The sequence below is a fragment of the Apodemus sylvaticus genome, chromosome 5 (genome assembly GCF_947179515.1).
Source record: "Apodemus sylvaticus chromosome 5, mApoSyl1.1, whole genome shotgun sequence".
Taxonomy (NCBI): Eukaryota; Metazoa; Chordata; class Mammalia; order Rodentia; family Muridae; genus Apodemus; species Apodemus sylvaticus.
The window spans coordinates 41,677,702-41,698,653 of record NC_067476.1 but is presented as its reverse complement, the minus strand read 5'-3'; the positions used below and the strand labels follow the sequence as shown (position 1 = coordinate 41,698,653).

The 20,952-nt window shown below is 36.8% G+C and overlaps 1 protein-coding gene across 1 annotated transcript in view; it reads right to left on the bottom strand.

The window, feature by feature from the left end:
• Psmd14 (proteasome 26S subunit, non-ATPase 14) overlaps positions 1–20,952 on the bottom strand; it is an 87,864-nt gene that overhangs the window by 3,999 nt on the left and 62,913 nt on the right. The window contains exons 8-10 of the mRNA XM_052182568.1: positions 18,281–18,388; positions 11,916–11,990; positions 10,302–10,427 (exon numbers count right to left, since the gene is read on the bottom strand). Of these exons, the coding sequence (XP_052038528.1) occupies positions 10,302–10,427; positions 11,916–11,990; positions 18,281–18,388 (309 nt within the window). The remainder of the gene's footprint in view (positions 1–10,301; positions 10,428–11,915; positions 11,991–18,280; positions 18,389–20,952) is intronic.

Genomic DNA, 20,952 nt, shown 5'->3' with positions numbered 1-20,952 from the left:
ACACTCTAAACTTAATAATCTCACAGCTGCCAAATTTCTTCATGTGTGAACAATGAACATGTAGGAAATGCAATCATCAGACATTTTCCATAAACTGGGAAGTTTGGCTGTATTTCACACCTTCTTAATAGTTTTGTAAACAGAGAACTTGAAAATGAGCAAAGATGGCAAGTGTCTAATTTTATAAATGGACAAACTATCTAGAGAATTTTCGCCAGTAGAACCTGCCGAAGAGAAAAGATGGTGAATATCTCTTGTGTCTGCTGAATACTGGAGGGTGCTTATTTGTAACATTAGGAAATACATTCAAGCCTGAAAGCAGGAAAAAGAAAACTCACCAACACTACCTAGAACTCCCCAGACAGAGAATACGCTCATTTTCGAAGTCAGATGTCACTCTATTGGCTGGCTAGTTATGAAAGTATTTTCTAACGAGGAAATGACTTTCCCACTTTTCAATGCCTTAACAAAAACAGAAGCAATGAAAGGCTAAACTACTTTCTAAACTACTCTGACAATTGTGACACTCTCCTCTGCTCATCTGAGAACATGTTAGATGAATGAACAACTCTCCTCAGTGTGCACTCCACGCCCGTTAGTGTGCACTCCATGCCCGTTCAGTGCTAGCTGGTCTACACACGTACAGAGAGCAGTGCTTACTACAGGCCTGCAAGGAGGCAAGAGGTTTGGAATTTGGCTCAAAATCCTCATCTTCATATAAATAATCATTAGAGAGCATTCTGGATAAAATGCAAGTATCAGAGAGAGCAAATACACAAAGATGAAAGTCAAAAGCACTTAAAGCTTTTTAATATTAATTGAAAGGATAAAGAGGATATAAAAAGCACTGATAAAATTTAAAAATCTTCTTCAACATTTAACCACTTTACCAATTAGTTTTTCTATTCCCAATAATTAAAAGAGAGTTCACAAACTCTTTGAGAAGTGCAGATGGTAAAAAGTACTCCCAGCCATGGATACCATCTGGGAGAGGAGGAGCAGCTGCAGATTTAGGCATACACCAAGGTTGCAACCCCCACGGCAGAAGACGTAAGCACATCGTTTCCAGCGTAAGACAGACCAGGTCACGGCATCCAAGTCCTCTGTCCTTTCTCCTACCTGAGTTACCTATATCTCATTTCCCATCTGGGCAAGACCAGTCTTTCTTCATTCACAGTGCTAATCTGGCTAGTCCCCAGGAAAAATGAAGAAATGGTAGCAGCAGTAACAAATGAAATTCAGGCACAGGCAGTGTCCTCACTAGGGAACTTCTGTGTTTATGGCAACTTCTGTGATTTGGCTTCAAAATTTGCTTTTGCATTCGTGCTCCTCGGTTTACTCAACCAACAAAAAAGCACTGAAAATGTTTGTGGCTATTCACACTAGAAACGTTTCTAACAGTTTATCAACAAAGACCCCCAGATGGCTATCCCATCATGCACGGTCTGCACAGTTCTAAGAAATTCTTGGAATTTGGTCTGTTATGTGATCACCATCCCCTCAAATGTACCCTCTAGTTTAAAGAGACTTTTATAAATACTTTAACATCATTCTCTTTTTTCTACTAATGATCAAATTTTTCAAATGAACAATATCTCAAATTTCATCATTATTTATCTTTGAATATAGTCTGAACCCTTGGATGTTACAAGCATTCAGATTTCCACAGAGCAACTCCAGTTTTCTGAATACCTACCTGTACAATTAATTACTCTAGTGCCTGTTTTCCTCTCCCATCCCTTAAGACGTCTTATTTCACATATTCTTTCTGAATAGCCCTTTGGCTGTTGTTTGCTCTTTATTGGTGTTCTTGTTCTTTCTACAACATGCTAAGATCCCACTTAAGTCCGTGGTGTCAAACATTCCCAGGAAAGCATGTATCTTACTGTGACAGAGATGCTGGAAGAACAGGCACCATCCTCACCAGGAAGCAAGCCCTGTGACTGTTAAGTGCTTACTCGTTTTGTGATTTTTAAATCTATTTTTCATAGCAAATAGAACCAAAACAACACTATAGGTTACAGAAGCAGAAAGTCTAAATAAATACCTTTTTTACAAAGTATATTTTGGAAAACAAAATAAACAAACATGAAGCAATTTGTAAAACTTTCTAAGGAAGAGACTTGACTATAAAGAACAATAACACTTTTGACTACTGTTACTACTAAATAGCAATGTATGTGTGTATGTATGTATGTATGCATGTGTGTGTATATATGTATGTATTTATATATGTATGTATGTATATTTTTGAGACAGGGTTTCGATGTCCTACAACTTTGTAGACTGGGCTATCCTCAAATGCAGAGACCCACGCACCTCTGCCTTTCCAGGTGCTGGGATTAAAGGCATCTGCTGCCATATTCAGTAGCATTTATGTTTTTACAAATATTACTCTTAAAACAACTTGGCCAAGCATCCCGTCAACATTTTGTATATAAGTTGGGCACTAGTTTCCTGGTGAGTTTACGTTATCTTTACCAAGGAATTCTCAAGCCTGTCTCTCTCTCAAGGAGCTCACACTTGGGCTTTACTTGTGTTTAAATCTCAAATTATGGTGTGGTCGTAAGCAAAGCACAGCAAAACAAAAGGTATCAACAGCGGACAGGAGCGCAGTGGTAAGTAAAAGTAGCTCACTCAGACGAGGACGACTACGGAAAGGCCAATGGTGAGGTGGCAATATCTGAGGCAGTCAGACCTAAGGAGGAGACAGCAGCAAGGCTAACACCAGGAGAAGCAGAAGCTTAGCAGCAGGGAAGGTGCCCCAGAAGGCACAGCAGTTCCTTAGATTTTGGTGGCACTTTACAATGATATTAGCTAATAAGAGTCACTTCTGATAATTTGTTGTTTAATAAATTCATAATTATGGCAGAAAAACACAAGTATACTATTTATTCAAAAAAATTTGCTGAGTATTCACTGCTTGGGCTAGAAATAAAATGAGACGAGACTGCTCAATTCAGAGAACTTTAGTAACTTAAGAAAAAAAAAAAAAAACCAACAACAACAACAAGAACCAACCTAAAATTTAAAAGTAAGAACATATCCGTAATCCAAAACCTGGGAGGGAAAGGAGGGGAAACAGAGACAGGAGGCTGGTGTGGGGCTGGGTAGCTAGGTCCTATCTCAGAAGGAAAGAAGGTTTGCTGAAAAGGTATGGCCTTTTCAGTGGCCGACCAGGAAACAATGATATAAGTCAGGCCAACCATCTAGCATTGAGACAAATAGATTATTGAGAGGCAAGCAAAAGCCAGTTCAGGTCTGACCTTCAATAAAGGGCACAGATTTCAATTTTAAAATGCTTTTAAAAGCAAAGGAGTGCACTCTGGAGGGAGGCCTCAGCAGTTAGGAGCAAGGCTGCTCTTCCAGAGGGCCTGGGTTTGGTTCCTCCCGGCAACCACATGGCAGCTCACAACCATTGCTAACTCTATTTCCAGGGGAATCTAATGGTCTCCTCTGGCTCCATGGGTTCTAGGCGCGCGCGTGTGTGTGTGTGTGTGTGTGTGTGTGTGTGTGTGTGTGTGTGTGTGTGCATGTGTGTGTGTGTATGCCAGCAAAACACAGACACATATCAATAAAAAGCAAAGCAGTGACATGAACCAATTTATATCTTAAAAGTTAAGGTAAATTTTACTCTAACTACTTAAAAGAAAAACCATTTTGTATATTTGTTACACTATATAACTATCACCCATATCTAAATCATTATACTATCCCAAAAATAAAACTACTTAGGCTGCTATGTCCTGCACGCTACTCTTACCCTGAACCACTAATGTGCCTGTTTGTGGCACAGAATACCTCATACAAGCATCATACAACACAATCTTTGGTACCTGACTCTTTCATTTACCATGTCTTAGAGGATTGTATGCATTGTAGCATGAATCAATCAATACTTTATTTTTGATGCAGCCAAGTAATAGTTTCTTATTTATGTCACAATGTATCTGCTGACAGACACTGAGTAATCACCTTTCACACCGTGAATAGTGGCTGATGGCCATTTGTGTACAGTTTTCATTTGAATACATGTTTTGCTTCTCTTGTGCATATTTTAGGAGTAGAATTATTCAGCCATGAAGTTACATGTATTTTTAACTTTGTGAAGATCGCTGAACTGTTTTCTACAGCAGTTGCCTATGGTGAGAATTCTGAAAATTTGGTTTCTTTAAAAAAAAACAGAAATATTATAAAAATATGATTTTATTTTAATCCCTGGTGTGGGGGGTAGGGGACTGACTACAGGAGCTGACTATGATTTGCCTCGTGCTCTACCAGAGGCATGGTTACACTAGCTGCAGATAGTTTCTGTGATCATGTGACATTTGGTTTTGGGGAACTTTTCAGAGGGCCTATAAATGCTAGGGCACCAAGAGACAGAGGTGGGTGGTTGTTGGTCGTTGGGGGGGGGGGGGTTGTGCTTTATTAGTAGCCATGCTCAGAGAATAAACAAAGAAGAAAGAAATGAGATTCAGAGACCAGCTACAGTTGCTCTGTTTTGCAGTATTAGTAGTAATCAGATTCCAATTCTTTTAGGTCCTCAGTAACACTTCTACTTTTCAGTATCTTGACTGAGAGAAGTGATGTGTCACTATGGGTATTTTTGGTCATCCATTCCCTGGATATCCTGGAACTCTCTTAGTGTAGGCCAGATTATGTCATAGTTGTTTTGCCTCTGCCTCCTAGGAGTCAACATTATAATCCAGTCCACCTGGCTTCACACTGTGGTTTTGATGTGCATTTCTCTAATGACTGAAGCTCCTATGCTTACTGCCATTTGCAGAAATGACTATTCAAGTCATTGCCCACTTTTGAACTGGCTTGTATTGTTTTTGAAAGAATACAAGTTTTCTTTGTTTTAGAAATTGGTCTCAGCAGGTATACTTTACAGATATCTATTCAATCTATAGGTTGATCATTATATACTGATTCTATACACATAGTACAGACTGATCTTGGCCTTTTAGTTAAGATAACACAGAGCACATGGCATGTTGTTCTCTTTCTGTTTTTCTCTGGTAACACAACCATGTTGATTATGGAAAGACCATGTGGCTTTGTGAGAACTAGGTTTAAGTGGGAGGGACTAGAAAGACATGAAGACTAACTGGGAACTAAGACAGTGATAGTAGAAATATAAAGAAGCAAAATAATAAGGATGGATTTGAATAGTTGAATGGATTGTTGATTAGTTAGATGTCAAAAAATGGAGTAGTTAAGAAACATTAATGAGGCTGGAGAGAAGGCTCAGTGGTTAAGAGCACTTGTGACTTTTATAGAGGTTCAGTTCTCAGCATCCACAAAGCTGCTCTTAACCCTTCATTAACTTCAGTTCCAAAGAATCTAACTCCCTTATCTGTACTCCATCAGCACCAGGTATACACACAGTACATAAACAACATGCAAAAAAGGGGGAAAAACTCAACAAAAACAAAACAAAACAAAACAAAAAACCCACCCATACATATAAAATAAAAATAGATAAATCTTTTTTAAAAAGCAAAAGGAATGATATTAAACAGCTAGGAAGATGGCTCAGCAGGTAAGGCATTGCCAAATTTGACAACCTGAATTCAATCCCCAACTCCTATATGCTGCCTTCTGACCTCCACAACTTCGCCATAACACACACGCATCCATAACCCACCTACAAACAAATGTAATTTAATTTTTAAAACAGAATGACAGTGAAAACACTTGTGCCCATCATTTCAGATGTGCACATGTCAGGGATTTCACAGGACATTCATAGCCCTCAAGACAATCCTGATTTAGAGAAAAGGAAATGTTTCTGTGACACCTTATTTCTAGTCATAGAAGAGATAAGCAATGAAAGTCTGACTCCAGCCAAGTCCTATCCAGACTTCATAGCAACATCTGGTTTTGTTTGTTGAGGTGTTTGTGTAGCGCTGGCTGTCTCTTAACTGAAAAGATTTCTCTGTCTCTGCCTCCTAAATCCTGGGACTGAAGGGGTGCCCCACCAAGCCAAGACTCATAGTAACATTAGCTCCAAAGGAAACTCATTACTTTTAAATGATGCATCATAAGTAGTAAGAAAGTCAAATCTGTGGTATTCAAGACAACTGGAACAACAGAGATCTTTTACAAAAATCTTAACAGGGAATCCAATTTAAAGCATAACAGTAAATAAGGAATACAAAACAAAGATCACATGAGTATGTAAACACTTAACTTTCCTTTCATATGTAGATAGAGTAACAACAATTTGTAATTCAACTTTTATAAAATTAAAAGTTTTTGGTAAGCTCAGTGTGGTAGCACATGCCGTTAATCCCAGCACTTGGGAGGTAGAGGCAAAAGGATCTCTCTTAAGAGTTCAAGAGACCAGCCTGGTCTACACAAGATTTCCAGGACAGACACCAAAACAAAGCCAAAAAACCAGAGGGGAGGAGGGAAGGAAATTGTGATGGCTAAGGTTTAGCACCAATGCACTTAAGATGACTTAAAAGACGTATGTCAATACAATAAACATAGAACAGAAAGATAATCAGAGTCTCACTCTCAAGTTCTAAGCCTTAAAGCATACAGTTCCCTAGCTCCTATCCTGAAGATGACAATGTTACTGAAACAATATGACATACGACATATATTTAAAACAAAGATCACTTTCAAGGGACGGGCAAGTTGGCTCAGCTGTTAAAGCCCTTAGTGGTCTTCCAGAGGACTTATTCAAGTCCTAGCATCCATATGGCAGTTCAAAACTTCCTGTAACTACGATTACCAGACATCCTCTTCTGGCCTCCCTGGGCAGCAGGGGAGCACACAATAAACATACATGGTGCACATATATACATACATGTATACATACATGCATATATATATATATACATACATGCATATATATATATACACATAAAATACAACCTGTAAAATATTACTCTCCCACTGATAGTATGTTTCATAAACTTTTAATATTGAAAGTTATGTCTACTTCATAGGTTTTTTTCTTTAATAAGGTTGAAACTTTGTCATGTTTAATACCTTTTTTCCATAATTCTTTTATCTTTTTGTTTTAAAAACATTTTAACCATCTACATCACTTCTGATAAAACAGTTTTGACAATTATCTTTTTATTCTCTTGAATTTCTGTGTGACTGCAAACAATATATCACATTATATTCAAATAATGTTAATTTGGCCAATTTCCTCAATATTTATATCTTCTTTTGTTTTTCTGTCTAATTATATGACCACAAAAATTTATACCTACTAAATATAATATAGAAAACCAAAAATATTTAGTTTATATGAAATATAAAGATATCCCATTTTTCAGGTTATTAAGTTAGTCAATATATCTGATAAGCTAGGTGTCAGGTCTCAGAATTTACGGAGCTATATGCATTAAAAGGAAAAATTTTGTTTTTATGTTATTCTTAAAATGATCTTTTGCAATACATTTTACACCTATACATTCATTTACAAATATATATGACAGAGGAGCAGTTTTCAAATCTAGCAGCAGCATTGTGGCCTGTATAGATGAGGTTTGCAACACAGTGCTGCAGGTGCTGTAGCTCAGTAATTAGAAAACCCAGAGTACTCATCAAGCAGAACTCCTATGTGGAATTCAGACTTGAGAGTGAAAACTTGGAACATAAGAATTTAATTATCCTCAAACTCCTTTTACTTTAAGACCTGACTGGCATCTAACAATAATTACCTTAGCTTAAAAAGCCAACCAATTAAAAAGAATGCCATGAAGAACTGTGGTAGCACGGGCCTTTCCTTGTATATTTTAAGTGTTACTATAAAAACTTCAACGTATTTCTTTCAATCATAGAGGGAATTACATTCCCAAATCTGGACTCTTCATATCACAGCTTACACACTGTTTTCATTTTTAACCAAACCTCACAAGATTTTTAGTACTACAGAGATTTTTTAAACTGTAATATAGGAAAAAAACTTCTATGGATGGGCAGCAGTAACCATAAATAGGTTATTTTCTGGCAGAAGGAAATATAAATTTACTTAAATGTAATGTTACAGAGAAATAAAAACCATTTCTACAGTCTACTGAATAGCAACTTGTTACAGCTTTTATTTTTTAACAACAAAAGGCTAACTATTTTAGACGATAAACTACTTCTTTCTCCATCTAGGCCTATAGCAACATTTGCTTTTGCATCTCTACAGCATGAAAGCAACACCAGAAAGAAAAAAATACTCTCAATCTAGTACTAGGGGGTTCCAGCACTAGAATGTTACACTCTAGTACATGCTTGTCAAAACGCGACCTAACCTCTCCCTGAAATTTAATTTTGAAGACTCTGTTACCTTTAGTTCAAAGCTCAGTTCTTTCAAAATGACTTGCTGATAACAAAATCTGGCGACTCTTACACACTTTCTCTTGTATAGTATTTTTTATATGATAAAGTGCTTAATTTAAAAACAGAAATATTACAATTTCAATAATCAGTCTTAACTATACCTCCTAAATCTTGAGTTTTAGATTTTACTATTAATTCTCACTATTTCAAATTGTTTAAAATCTGAAGCTTTGAACTTTGATATGTGAGTATCTTTGGGTACAGATCATGGAACTGAAAAGCGAGCTTGGGAGGGAAACAGTAAGTGGGCAGGGAGGGCAAGAGAATATGTGACACGGAAGTAGAAGAAGGGAAACGGGGAGAACAGGGCACAGCCAGGGTGAGGGGCAGAAGAGTGAGTGCATGGACCAGACACCGCCAGGAGACCTGCTATTCTGAGTATCAATTAAGAAACAAAAACAATGATCAAAACACGTTCTTCATTCCTTTTTTTTTCTGCCTACATTGAAAAGGTTATTGCTATCAATAGTTTAGTAAGCAGGAAATGTTAAGTTCATCTTCAGTTTTCCTCTCTTTACACAACCCAATCGGTGACATGCTTTGTCTACTATCTGTCTCCATTACCACTGTCACTACACAACACAACACAACACAACACAGCCTTTTAATGTTAAGTCCCATTCAAATCTCCTCTCACTGTTCCTAAAGTTAGCATCCAGGTGTATCATGCCTCTGATCAAAAATAACTCTGCAACTATCTTCTATTCCTCCTCATATACACTCTAACTACATTTACCACTTCTTAAACATACCCCATGCCTTTTCTTTTTTTCCCAGTATCTCCTAACACCAGCTTCAAGACTCTAAAAGCAGTTTTATATTTTTTACTCCTGAGTTTTGAGCTTTTTGGACTTCCCATGTGAAGATTTGTCTTTATGTGTCTATCTGGTTTATTCCATTTAACCATGTCTTCCAGGATCATCATGATACAATGGCAGGATTTCTTTCTTTCTAAATAAAAAATAGTATTTTGTTGTGCATGCGCGCACACGCACGCACGCACACACACACACACACACACACACACACACACACAGAAATCTTACACATCCGCCTGTTGCTGGACACCAGCTGAATCTATGTCCTGGCCATCGTGAGCACTGGCCAGCCAGGCTACCCTTTCCTCTTCCCTGCAGCACGCAGTACTTCAAGCTTCTTTTCATGGGTTGCGGATGCAGCTCAGACCTTTACGACTGAGCCAACTCTCCAGCCCAATAACCCACTTATATTTTAGCATTACAAATATTTCCAGGGGATTGAACCTAATGATTTTTTTGATAAGACACATTTTTACTGGCCCCATACGAAGCCAGTTTCTCCCTAGCCACTGCTCTTTGTCCGTGGCACTAACCACAATGCACTATGCTGTCTGTTTATGTTCTTTTACAGAAAGAGAGCTCTCTGGGCAATGGGGACTTTTATGTCTTGTGTTTTATAGCATGTCCCACTGCTTGGCACACAAAAGGTTTTCAGTAAGCACTGATTAAATAAAAAACTGTAATAGTTTATTAAATGTGCCACCATAGCCAGCTTAGGAATTATTTGATTTGTTATGTGTCACTCTGTATGTTGGTTGGTGTGTGTGTGTGTGTGTGTGTGTGTGTGTGTGTGTGTGTGTCTCACAGGAGCTGGAGTTACAGGCAGCTGTCAGCTGCCTTACATGCGTGCTAGGCAGCACTCAGGTTCTCCCTAAGAGGAGCAAGTGCTCTTAACTACTGAGACATCTCTCCAGCTTCCCAGCCGCCTGTTTAAGAAGAACCCAATTGCTTTTCAATATGAAAAATTGTACGTATTTTCTACAGAGGGACCAGACTGCCTATACATCAAGTATTTATTATCAAACCTACAAAAGAGGCCTCTCTATTTTTAATTACTTATTTTGTCTAACCATTCAGTACCTAATTACACATGTGGAAAATTGTGAAGAAACAAATGACTTTTACCTTATTATAATTCTTGGCTAATTCCAACATCTCTTTTACCACCGATTCATTGTGTTTACAGTGTTCACTGTAGTCCTGAAGTGTCAATCCTTCCATCCAACTCTTCTTATGCAAATTTAACAGCATCTAAAAATACAGGGAAAACATTATTTTGTTGACTTAGATATTTCTTTTCTCTGTTCTGTAAAAACAATTTTACAAAAATTAATGAATTTAAATATAAGTTTATTCATTCAAGTAAGTACCAGCTGGAAATATCCTAAATTTATACTAATATATGTTGGTGCTCCAAATCCATGCCTTTGTCTCTCTCTGGTACCTCTGTCAGTTAAGAGACAGATGCCTTTCCTAATACACTGACTAAAAACAACCGTCTCACATTGTTTTAACAAAGATCTTTCTTCCCTTGCATGAGAAGACACTACTTTTATAGTGTTTATGGACATTTTTTCTTCTTCACTTTATTCAGTTATATTTACGATCACCAGGGTCTAGAAAATATCTAATCACAGCAGTTAAAAAACAAAAACAAAAACAAAAACAAAAACAAAAACAAAAATGAATCAAAGGATGCACTGAATTCTCATATTACATACAGGTTTGCTATTAAAAACTTAATACTTACTACTTACTGACAGGACTGAAAAAGCAAAGCAAAACTATGAAAAAACTCATGGACATGTCCAGTTTTCAAATACACTGGAGCTGGATTATCAGTTAACAATATAAATGACCAGATGACTACACATTCAAAAATTTAGAGAAGGGGTTTATGTGTACACACATGTACTTTTGGGGGGTGGGGCACATTATTGACCTCAAACTCATAAACTTTCTGATGTGATTCAGCATCTCAAAAGGCTATGACACCTCACCTGCCTTACAAATTCTCAATTTTCTCTTACTACATTTATTTATTTTTGAGTGGGTACATAGACTACAGCATGCATGTGAAGGCTAGAGCAAAACTGAAGGCAGCTAGTCCTAGCCCTACCAATGGGTCCAAGATACTCAACTCCTGCTATCATGCCTAAAAGGGAGAAGGAAGAATCTGTGCCTGCTGAGGCATCTCATGTAACTGAGTTTGTATTTTATTGTTCTGTGTTTCCTTAAATGTCCCCTGGCTATGTGTACGCATACGCATGTGTCTGTAGGGGCCAGCAGAGGGCATCAGTTCCCTGGACCTAAAGTGCAGAGGAGCTGTGAGCCCTCTGAGATGGATGCTCAGAACCAAACCCAGGTCCTCAGGAGCAGCACCAGTGAGCCACCTCTCCCCACAAGTTTATAATTTTAAGATAACTTTTTCTCAAAAGTCATACTCTAGAATTTGCCTTCAATGAAGTACTACCACTGGAAGAAAGTTAATTTTTTCTTTTGATAATTGAAAACATTATAACATGTGAAGAAAAGAAAGACCAAACTAAGCAAACCTCAGAGCAGCAGTCTGTTCCATGCTGCTGTGGCTCTGGGACTAGAGTGCGACTCCAGTTCCAGGATCCAACAGCCTCTTCTGACCCCAGGGCAACAGGCATGCGAGTGGACAGAACTATACACGCAGGCATAAAATAAATCACAGATGCAGAAGAAGAAGAAAAAGATTTTCCACAGACTTACCTTCTGTTCCAGTTCATTTTTCCGATAATTAATAGTGATGGAGTAATAATGTCTGTTTAATCCGTGAATTAATGCCTAAAAAAACAATTTTTAAAATGATAAATTAATGTTTCATCTAATCATGTTGTTGATATATCTTATGCATGGTGCATCCATATCGTTCTTATCTATGTATGTATGTATTTATGTATTTACTTACTTAACAAAGTCTAACTATGCAGCTCAGTTTTAAAACTCACTATGTACAATAGGTTGGCCTTGAACTCATAGACATCTGCACGACTCTGTCTCAGAGTCCTGAGATTAAGGGTCTGTGTTGTTACCATGCCCAGTTTTTCTTCCATGATCTTAAAGGGCATTCTGGGGCCAGTAAGAAGGACTAGTTGGTAAAGGCCCTTGTTGCCAAGCCTGAGACCTGAGTTCAATCTTTGGACCACATGGTGAAGAATAAAACTGACTCCTACAAATCCCTTCCCAACAAAATAAATAAAATGTAATACATTTTTAAATAAAACGAGAAGGAATCTTATTGTAAACGAAGAGTAAACTACAACACCGTTCCTAGCTGCAGGCGTAAGGATACAGCTTAAGGACCACTGATGGACTCTTTAAAGCACTACAGGCACTTCACAAGCTGAAAACTTTCCACAGCCATGCAGAGGTCACAGCAATGACATCTGAGCTCATCACAGCCTGTCACAAACTACTCAGAACTATTTTCTGATTTTATGGTTTATGTGTTTTTTCAGAAGAAAAAAATCTAAAATTCATCAAGAACACATTTATTTGTCTTATAAAACAAATCAATAGTCTGCATGTTTCTTCATCCACATTAGTCTGGGGTCCCTTTTTTTAAATTCACTTTTCACTAGTTGTATCCATATGAGTGTTCCCTGCACCTGCTCGTTCTCTGGGGCCGACTTCAGGAGCCTTCCTAAACTGCTGTCCACAGTTAGGTTTTGAGACAAGGCCTAGTCACAGAAGTTGGAGCGTACTGGTTCAGCCATGCGGCTGACGAATGAGCTTCTAGGATCTTCTACCACGGTAACTCAAACACACTGTCCGGCCCTCGTGTCCATGCGGCTGAGCCATGCCCAGCTCCAGAAACTTGCTCTTTACCTTTTCCATTTCACGTAGGCTCTTCAGTGACAGGAAATCAAAATCTCACCTATCAGAATTTATTTTCATTGGACACAACCTCCAAGATAAATAGATAAAACAACTCCCAACTACGCCCTGCTAGACCCATCTATGCCTAAGTGTATGTCTCTGCTCTCATCAGCGGCTTCAGGCTCTTGCAGTAGGTGGGACATAAACACAGAGACCCACAACTCTACAATGTGCAGGAAGTAGAGACTGGAGACTTAGTCCTAAAAGATATCTTCATCACACGCCACCCCCGAGGGGATGGATGACACGAGGACATAGGACTGTGGCAGCAAGCACACGGCCTGCGGTCCGAGCCAGCCAGGACCCAGTGCTGATTGGGAAGTATGCACAAGCTCCCATCCATACCAAGAAGCTATGTCCAACTGACAACCACTTGCAAAAGAAAAAGTATTTTTCCCTAGTGGAGGCTCACAAACCACGCAGAAATAAGCACCGGTCCAGTGCCCAGCAGCAGATAAGCAATACAAACCTAATTCAATGGTATTTTTGCCTCAAATTGCTTTGTTTGAACACTTCTTTTTTGACTGGTCTTTTCCTTGTATATTATAGTTTCCAATTTTGTGTTTTGTTTGTTTGTGTGTGTGTGTGTGTTGTGTGTGCATATGTGTTTCTTGTGCTTTTTGTTTTCTATTTTCATGTATCTGTTTTCTGCCTGTTTTATAAAGAGGGCTTGGAGTTAGATGGATGGGGAGGTAGGAATGATCTAAAAGCATATGGAGGAGGAGAAACAGTGCTCAGAACACACTGTAGAAAAAAAGAATTATTTTCAATTAAAAAAAGTAAAAGAAAAAGAAACTATGTTATATATTGCTTAAGTATCTAATGCTAGCAACTTAAGTTCAACTGTAGTTCACAATGGTATTTTATATATATAATATACACTATTAGTCCCCTAAAACACAAAGGCATAGATAGAATTATAATTTTTTTAAACAAATGTAAAAGAAAAAAAATCAAAGTGATTTGGAGTTAACTTTTGGGAAATAAAGACAGAGCTAACCAAATAACCACCATTTTCTAAGTAGGGTTTTTACAGTTCAAGTCTTAAAATTGCAAAAAAAAAAGGTGGGAAGTAAATACCTAGTGATTGCGTAGCATGCACTTTACACCCCATACATTCTAACACAACAACCTAGGAGGCTCTCTCTATGTGTACATGACAGATGAGTAAAAAGGACATTAGAAACATAAAAATTAAATATCAAACCCCTTGGTAATTCCTAGGATAATCCGTTACCACATTACTTATATCTTCTATAAAGATAGCCTATAAAGCCAATAGAGAGCAATTAATCTCAAGTAGAAATACAAAGTCGATTTCATATGGTTGGTGTATGAGATTTAGTCACTAAGAGAATCTACTTAATCCTTATCTATCTCAAAAATTACCAGATGTTGTAAATCACCTTTTACTAAATAAAAATGCTGTACCATAGCAATCAGAAAGTGTAACTGCTCACGGATTCCCTCAACCCGAACTTACCCTTGCACACATTAGGAGGTTTATCTTCTGATTGGAGATTTAGGTAAGTCTAAATACTTCTCAAAGCAGACACAGCCTGGCTGGGTAGTGAAAATTGGTTGTAACCACAATCTTTGTGCAACATACAATAGCTACTCTAAATACTGAACGGTGGCAAAACTAACAATGGTTACAACCAATAAACCCAGAGGCCAGTCACTGAATCCAAAGACAGGCCTTCATTTCAAACATTAATCACCAGTACCAATGAAATAAACAACCTAGTATTGGGTGGCACTATTTGGTTTTCAATTATATTACTCTCATAATGAAATAAAACTTAACACAAACACCCTGAAAGATTAGCAAGAACATGATGAAACAGTAGTCAGCAGTCTTACAACTTTACTTACTCACCTACTAAAGCACCTGACCTCACACAGGAGGACTGCGGACATCAATGGTTCTCAACCTTCCTAATGCTATGACCCTTTAACAGTTCCTCATGTTGGGATTTCCCCGCTCCACAACCACAAAGTTATCTCTGTTGCTGATTCATAACTGTAATCTGTTTACTGTTTTGAATTGTAACAGAAATATGTTCTTCTGATGGTCTTTGATGACCTCAGTGAAAGAGTCATTTGACCCCCCACCCCCAAAGAGATAGAGAACTCAAGGTTGAGAACCACTGGTTTAGATCCAGTATACTTGTGGTTAAATCTCCTTACATTATCTGCTGTGAATAGAGCAGGGGTTTTATAAGTCAGTTTGCTGGGCATTATAGCACATACTTATGATCCCAGTACTCAGCAGAATTCTGGATTTGAGGCCAGCCTGGTCTATGTGGAAGTCAATCTAGACAAAGAGTGAGACTCTGTCTCAAAACAAACCAAAGCATCATACAGGCAACATCAATCATGCCAAAATTGTATGAAATGTCCAACTATAATATAAAAGAATGAAAAAGTCTAACAGGTCTTTCATATGTCAAGAGCAATTTAAGCAGCTCAGTTTTCTGGGTTTCAGCTGCCTCATCTGGAAAACACCTATGACTGTCTCACCGCTGCTGTTTTATAGCTCTATATCTTATAATTATTGAAAATAATGTTTTCAAATACTTTTAACTCTATTGCACAAGACAAGCATGCTCAGGGCTGCACTTAAGAGATTCAAAGCCTGGTGCATGTACTCAGTACCAATGTTTACTAAATGTACACAGGATACAACTTCAAAATTAATTGTGACATTTAAGAAGTTGAAATATCAAAAAACCAACAGGTTTTTAATGTAATACTTAAAAAAAATTAATCATCAAAATAAATACTGCCATTTCTAATCACCAATGGTCAAATGTTCCAGGTGCAAAATAATATAGTTTTGTATAGAAATTATACTTAAAACAGTGGTTTCTCTAAAAATGAAAATAGAATTTATTGTTAACTACTTCAATATTGCCATGAACACATACAGTATTTTCTTGGGCTGGAGAAGTGACTCAGAGGTTAAAAGAGCTTATTGCTTTTGCAGAGGACCTGGTCCAATTTCTAGCACTCGCCTGAGGGCTTGCAACCATACAAAATTCTAGTTCCAAGGGATCTGACTCCCTCTTCCAACTTCCAAGTGTATCAAACACATACATGGTGTACACGCACACGTGCGTGCACACACACACACACACATACACACACACAACTTCCATTTAAACTTTCCAGTGAGTATTAAATAGTTTACAATGTAATCATAACATTCTTGACTGTCATTAAGTGTAACTGAGAAAGTAGTGCTAGAAAATCACCAATGACTTCCAGAATGTGTGCTAATGCCTGTGGTCAGATTTCTACCACTTCTACGTTGTCTTGGGAACAAGTTCCATCTTAACACCAACCAATTTTCCTTTAAAAAATAAAAGGCATTTCTGAAAGGTTCCTAATTCACAACATAAAACTTTGACATACATACCTTCACATTCTATTGTGGACTTGCTATCTAGCCTGTCGTACAAAACTTAGGTGTTTTAAGGTGTGTTTCTTTTTGGCCTGATCCCATTTGTAAACTTAAGTGTTGAAATTGTCTTAAAATTGTAAAGCACCAGATAGATGTCATTCCAGTGTGCGCTACATAAACCATGAAATAAATATATTTACAGATTCCAATTGGAAGACAAGACGAACTTAATAGGAAAAACAATGCCACGTTAGCTTTTGTATAAAAGTCATTTAACTTAGGCTGGAAAGCTGTTTCAAAGGGTCCATTTTTAATTAAAGATAGAAGGTAGGATTAAACACTACCAAATGGATTAGTGCAGAAGAAACAGATTTCAATATCGATTTTGTCTTACGCTAAAAGGCAGTGTTTTCATTTAAAAAAGGAACTATGCAACAGGTGGCTGCTGACTTGCAATTAGTAAAAGCTTCTGGCAGAATTATAGCATGTAGTAGTAGTAATCACAATGATTCTAGATTGTGAGATGCTATTTAACCTTTTGTAGAAAATAATGAAGCAGGATGATGCTATGGGGGTGTATGAGAAAGGTCATTATCACGGGCTAAACAGACCCAATAATATATTCTCTTGGAACATGCAAGTATGGGCTTGTCTGTGCCCAATCAAAATCACTGGTAGTTTATTTCATACTCATTATTCTCCATAGTTTCGCCCTACCTTGTTAAAAAAATGTATTTCAAAAGCAACATATTTCATTTCTTTGAGACAAAACATTTCACTATGATGAAGAACTAAAATGAATGCTAACAGCAAAACTGCCTAAAACTTCAAAGTTATCAAGTAATAACCAAGGCTGGACCATGGTGAACTGTTAATGCCACAATTCCCCAAAGACAAAGACCTTAAGGCAAAACAACATTTCAGAAGGGGAATAGCAGTAGCTACTATAATGTCTTTGTCCTGAGTGTCCTATTTAATCAAACATGGTATTTTTGTCCTATTAATTAATCTTTAGAGAAATAATTACTTACACAGACACACAGACTGTGCACTTAAAAACACATTTAACATAATTTCCTACATACTATAAAGACTTGTATTGAAACAATGAGGCACGTAAATGGAACAAAGAAAACACTATCACTCAAAGGGGTATTGAGTATCTGAATACCAAAGAACCACAGGAACAGTGGTTGATATCACTAGATAAACAAAATATAAATTTATCAAAAATAATGTTTATATGTGTTAGAGGATTTTAACCAAAGGTGGGATAAAACAAAAAAGGTAGAAAGAATTAAATACTACCTAAGAGCTGTTTCTTGGGCCCTCTTAAAATACACTGCTTTTTCCGCCTTACTTTTTATTGCTTTGAAGACTGTTTAGAATCCAATCTAGGTTAGCTAACTGCTCCCACCTGAAACTTTTATTGGTCTTCATAGACGCTAACTACAGAAAAGATATCAAGAGAAGTTATCTTATACTCCCATGATAAAAATTTAAAATTCTACTAAAAATTTTCTCATGAGGCAAATGTAACTTTTTGCAATAGTATTTCCATCTTTTCTTGATACATATATATATTTATACATACACACATATGAGTTTTGTTCTGTTGCACAGACTCAGTTCATAGCCTCAAAAGGAGCTGGTGTTTTCTTTTAAAACAATAAGAAAAAAAGACTGCTTTTAAGAAAAATAAAATGATTAAGAATTATATCTTAAAATGATGACAGCACATTTAAATAACAAAACAAACTTTTAACACATTACCAAATATCATCATTACCTGGATAGATGGCTTGTTTAAGTGGCCCAGATTTGATGTTGTTTGTCTTGGTTCGTGTCCTAAGACCATCATATTAGCATTGATCAGTCTGAAGGCATCAATAACAACCTGTAAAACAAGGTGTCAAGTCAGTTTCTTTTTAAAACAAGTGATGGTGCCAAGCAACAGTGGACAAGGCACGATCAACTTGCATCTGTTTCTGGCCTATTTCCAGAAAATCATTTAATTATAATATTAATAAAAAGAGCCTCCTGCTGATAGTGCCGGCGGTATACCACCCTCTCTCCTGTAATGTAAGGTGACACCAATTATTGCAATCTTCATGAAGCAGCAAAATAGTAACTTAGCATCTTTATTATTAAAAATATGTCATTACTAAGCATACAACAAATAACCTTCATTGCTGTGCTTATTTGTTACCTAAAGTTTTCCTAGTCAAAATGAATGACGGGAAAACTAAAACTGAAAGTGAGCACAAGCTAAGGGACTACATCTAAGACCCAGTCCTGTCACATCAGTTACGCCATCACTGTACTTGAAATGACAACAAAATTGCAGCCAGCACGTCACTTGCCCATGTAGTCTCTACCAGTCAAATACCCTTTGCTTCTCCTGACTCTGAAATACTTTATACCTTGTCTGATGGCTTTAAACATAAGCCACTGTCAAGGATAGGAAGTACAATATAAGAAAACCAAGGTCACTCATGCTCTCAGTCAGAAACAATAGATTACAAGTTCATAGAAAAAAATTCATTTGTCTATTAAAGATTCAAATTGCTTCATAACCCATACCATGTAATTTAGCTCTTCCATATGAAGAGGTTAATAAGAATCAGCTATTTTCCACTATCTAATTGCTGACAGGCTCAGCCTTCAAATTTGAAAGAACAAGAAGCTTTAAAGATGTGACCGTTCAGGTGAAACCATGTAGTACTAAGATACAGCACTTCTCCAAGACAATATGATACAACAATATAGCACTTCTTGATTCGCTTCAAAAGTATTAAACAACTAAAACTATCAGGGTTTTCAAAGCTACTGTTATCTGGATTTGTTTTCAGTTATACAACTGTTGTGTTAATACACTAAAATATTAAAAACTATTATTCTCAAGTTAAGCTAACTGAAATACAATCAATTCTAAAATCTATTTTAAGGTTTTTTTAGCCCAGCCTAGTGGTGCATGCCTATAATACCAGCATTCACACCATTAATCCCAGCATTCCTGAGGAGGCAGACACAGATAGACCTCTGTGAGTTTGAGGACAGCCAGAGATAACATGTAAGACCCTGTCTCAATGAAGTGTTATTTACACTCTAGGAAGACTCTAAAGGTAATAGTTATAGAAAACATAAAATTACACCAAAGCATTACAAGATAGTCTAAGGTCTCTGTATACTCCTATTGTCCTAATGATAATAATAGTAAAGTTTTGATGTTGCTTTTAATTCTGTGGTGGAACATTTTCCAAAATTTCTTTTGCTTCAAAGCCAAGTGTTTAATCAGAACCCTAAACAATTGCTTTTAACTACTAATTGTAAATATAGAACAGCCTATCATTGCTTTTGTCAACTGCTTTATGATTCCATCCTTAAGAGTTCAGTAAAAATAATTTCTAGGAAAAAAATTTGTAAATTATGAAAAATTCATATTATATCCCAATGAAATGCTTACATAAATTTGTGTGCCAACTGTCTTCAAATTAAAACATGAGATAGCAAATTTCATGAAAAAATTTGATATTTCTATGGAATAGTGTAAGCAGGTGTGAAGCATCATAAAAGAAAATGAAAATGCCAGCTGGATTACAGTTAAGTGGATACCATGACCTATTTTTTTAACCCTGAAATTTAAAAAAAAAAAAAAAAAGAGTACTTTACAACAATGCTTTAAGAATTTAATATGTTGTTCAACTAGCAAATTATGACCCATATGAAATGACATGCTCAGATTGATAGTTCCTGAGCAGCAACAGAAATGATCACACTAAAATTAAAGGAATTTTCTGCCATCACTATAGCAACTGTCTTAAGGAAACTAACATGTTCAAAAACCTGCAGACCAAAATTAGATTTAACATGCAATAAAAAGTAAATATGGCAATATATTCTACATTTTAATTTCTGTACAATTTTATAATTGCCTTCTCTGCTGTGAGAATAAGTAGATTTCTCCTTTAGGACAACCTATCAAAATAGACTCATTAATGTCCAGTACACTAATGAGCAATGGGTAAAGAAGGTGTTAATTATGCCACAGTAAGATTCAAGAAAAAGCCCTAGTGGGAACTTGGAGGTGTGTCTAAGCTCAGGGTGTTTCTCTGTGTTTGTGTATTTACAGAATGATGCAACAGAATGACAGCAAGTGGTCACTCATTGTTAGGAAAATAAACCAAAATGCAACATACTAAACAAAGAACCCCCAAGAATGAAAGCATTGGAGGTAAGGAGAAGGAAGAATAATGCATTCTTAAAGCATTATTTTAATGCTTGTTTTATGGCTTACTTTGAAATATGTATACAAGAAACCAGTTTGTCTTGTGAGCCTCAAAATTTAATCCAAAGAAAAAAGAAAAAAAAGATTACATCAAAAAAAAAAAAAAAAAAAAAGAGACTACTACATCCAAATCACCTCCTCATAGCAACAATAACCCCCACACTGAAGGAAGA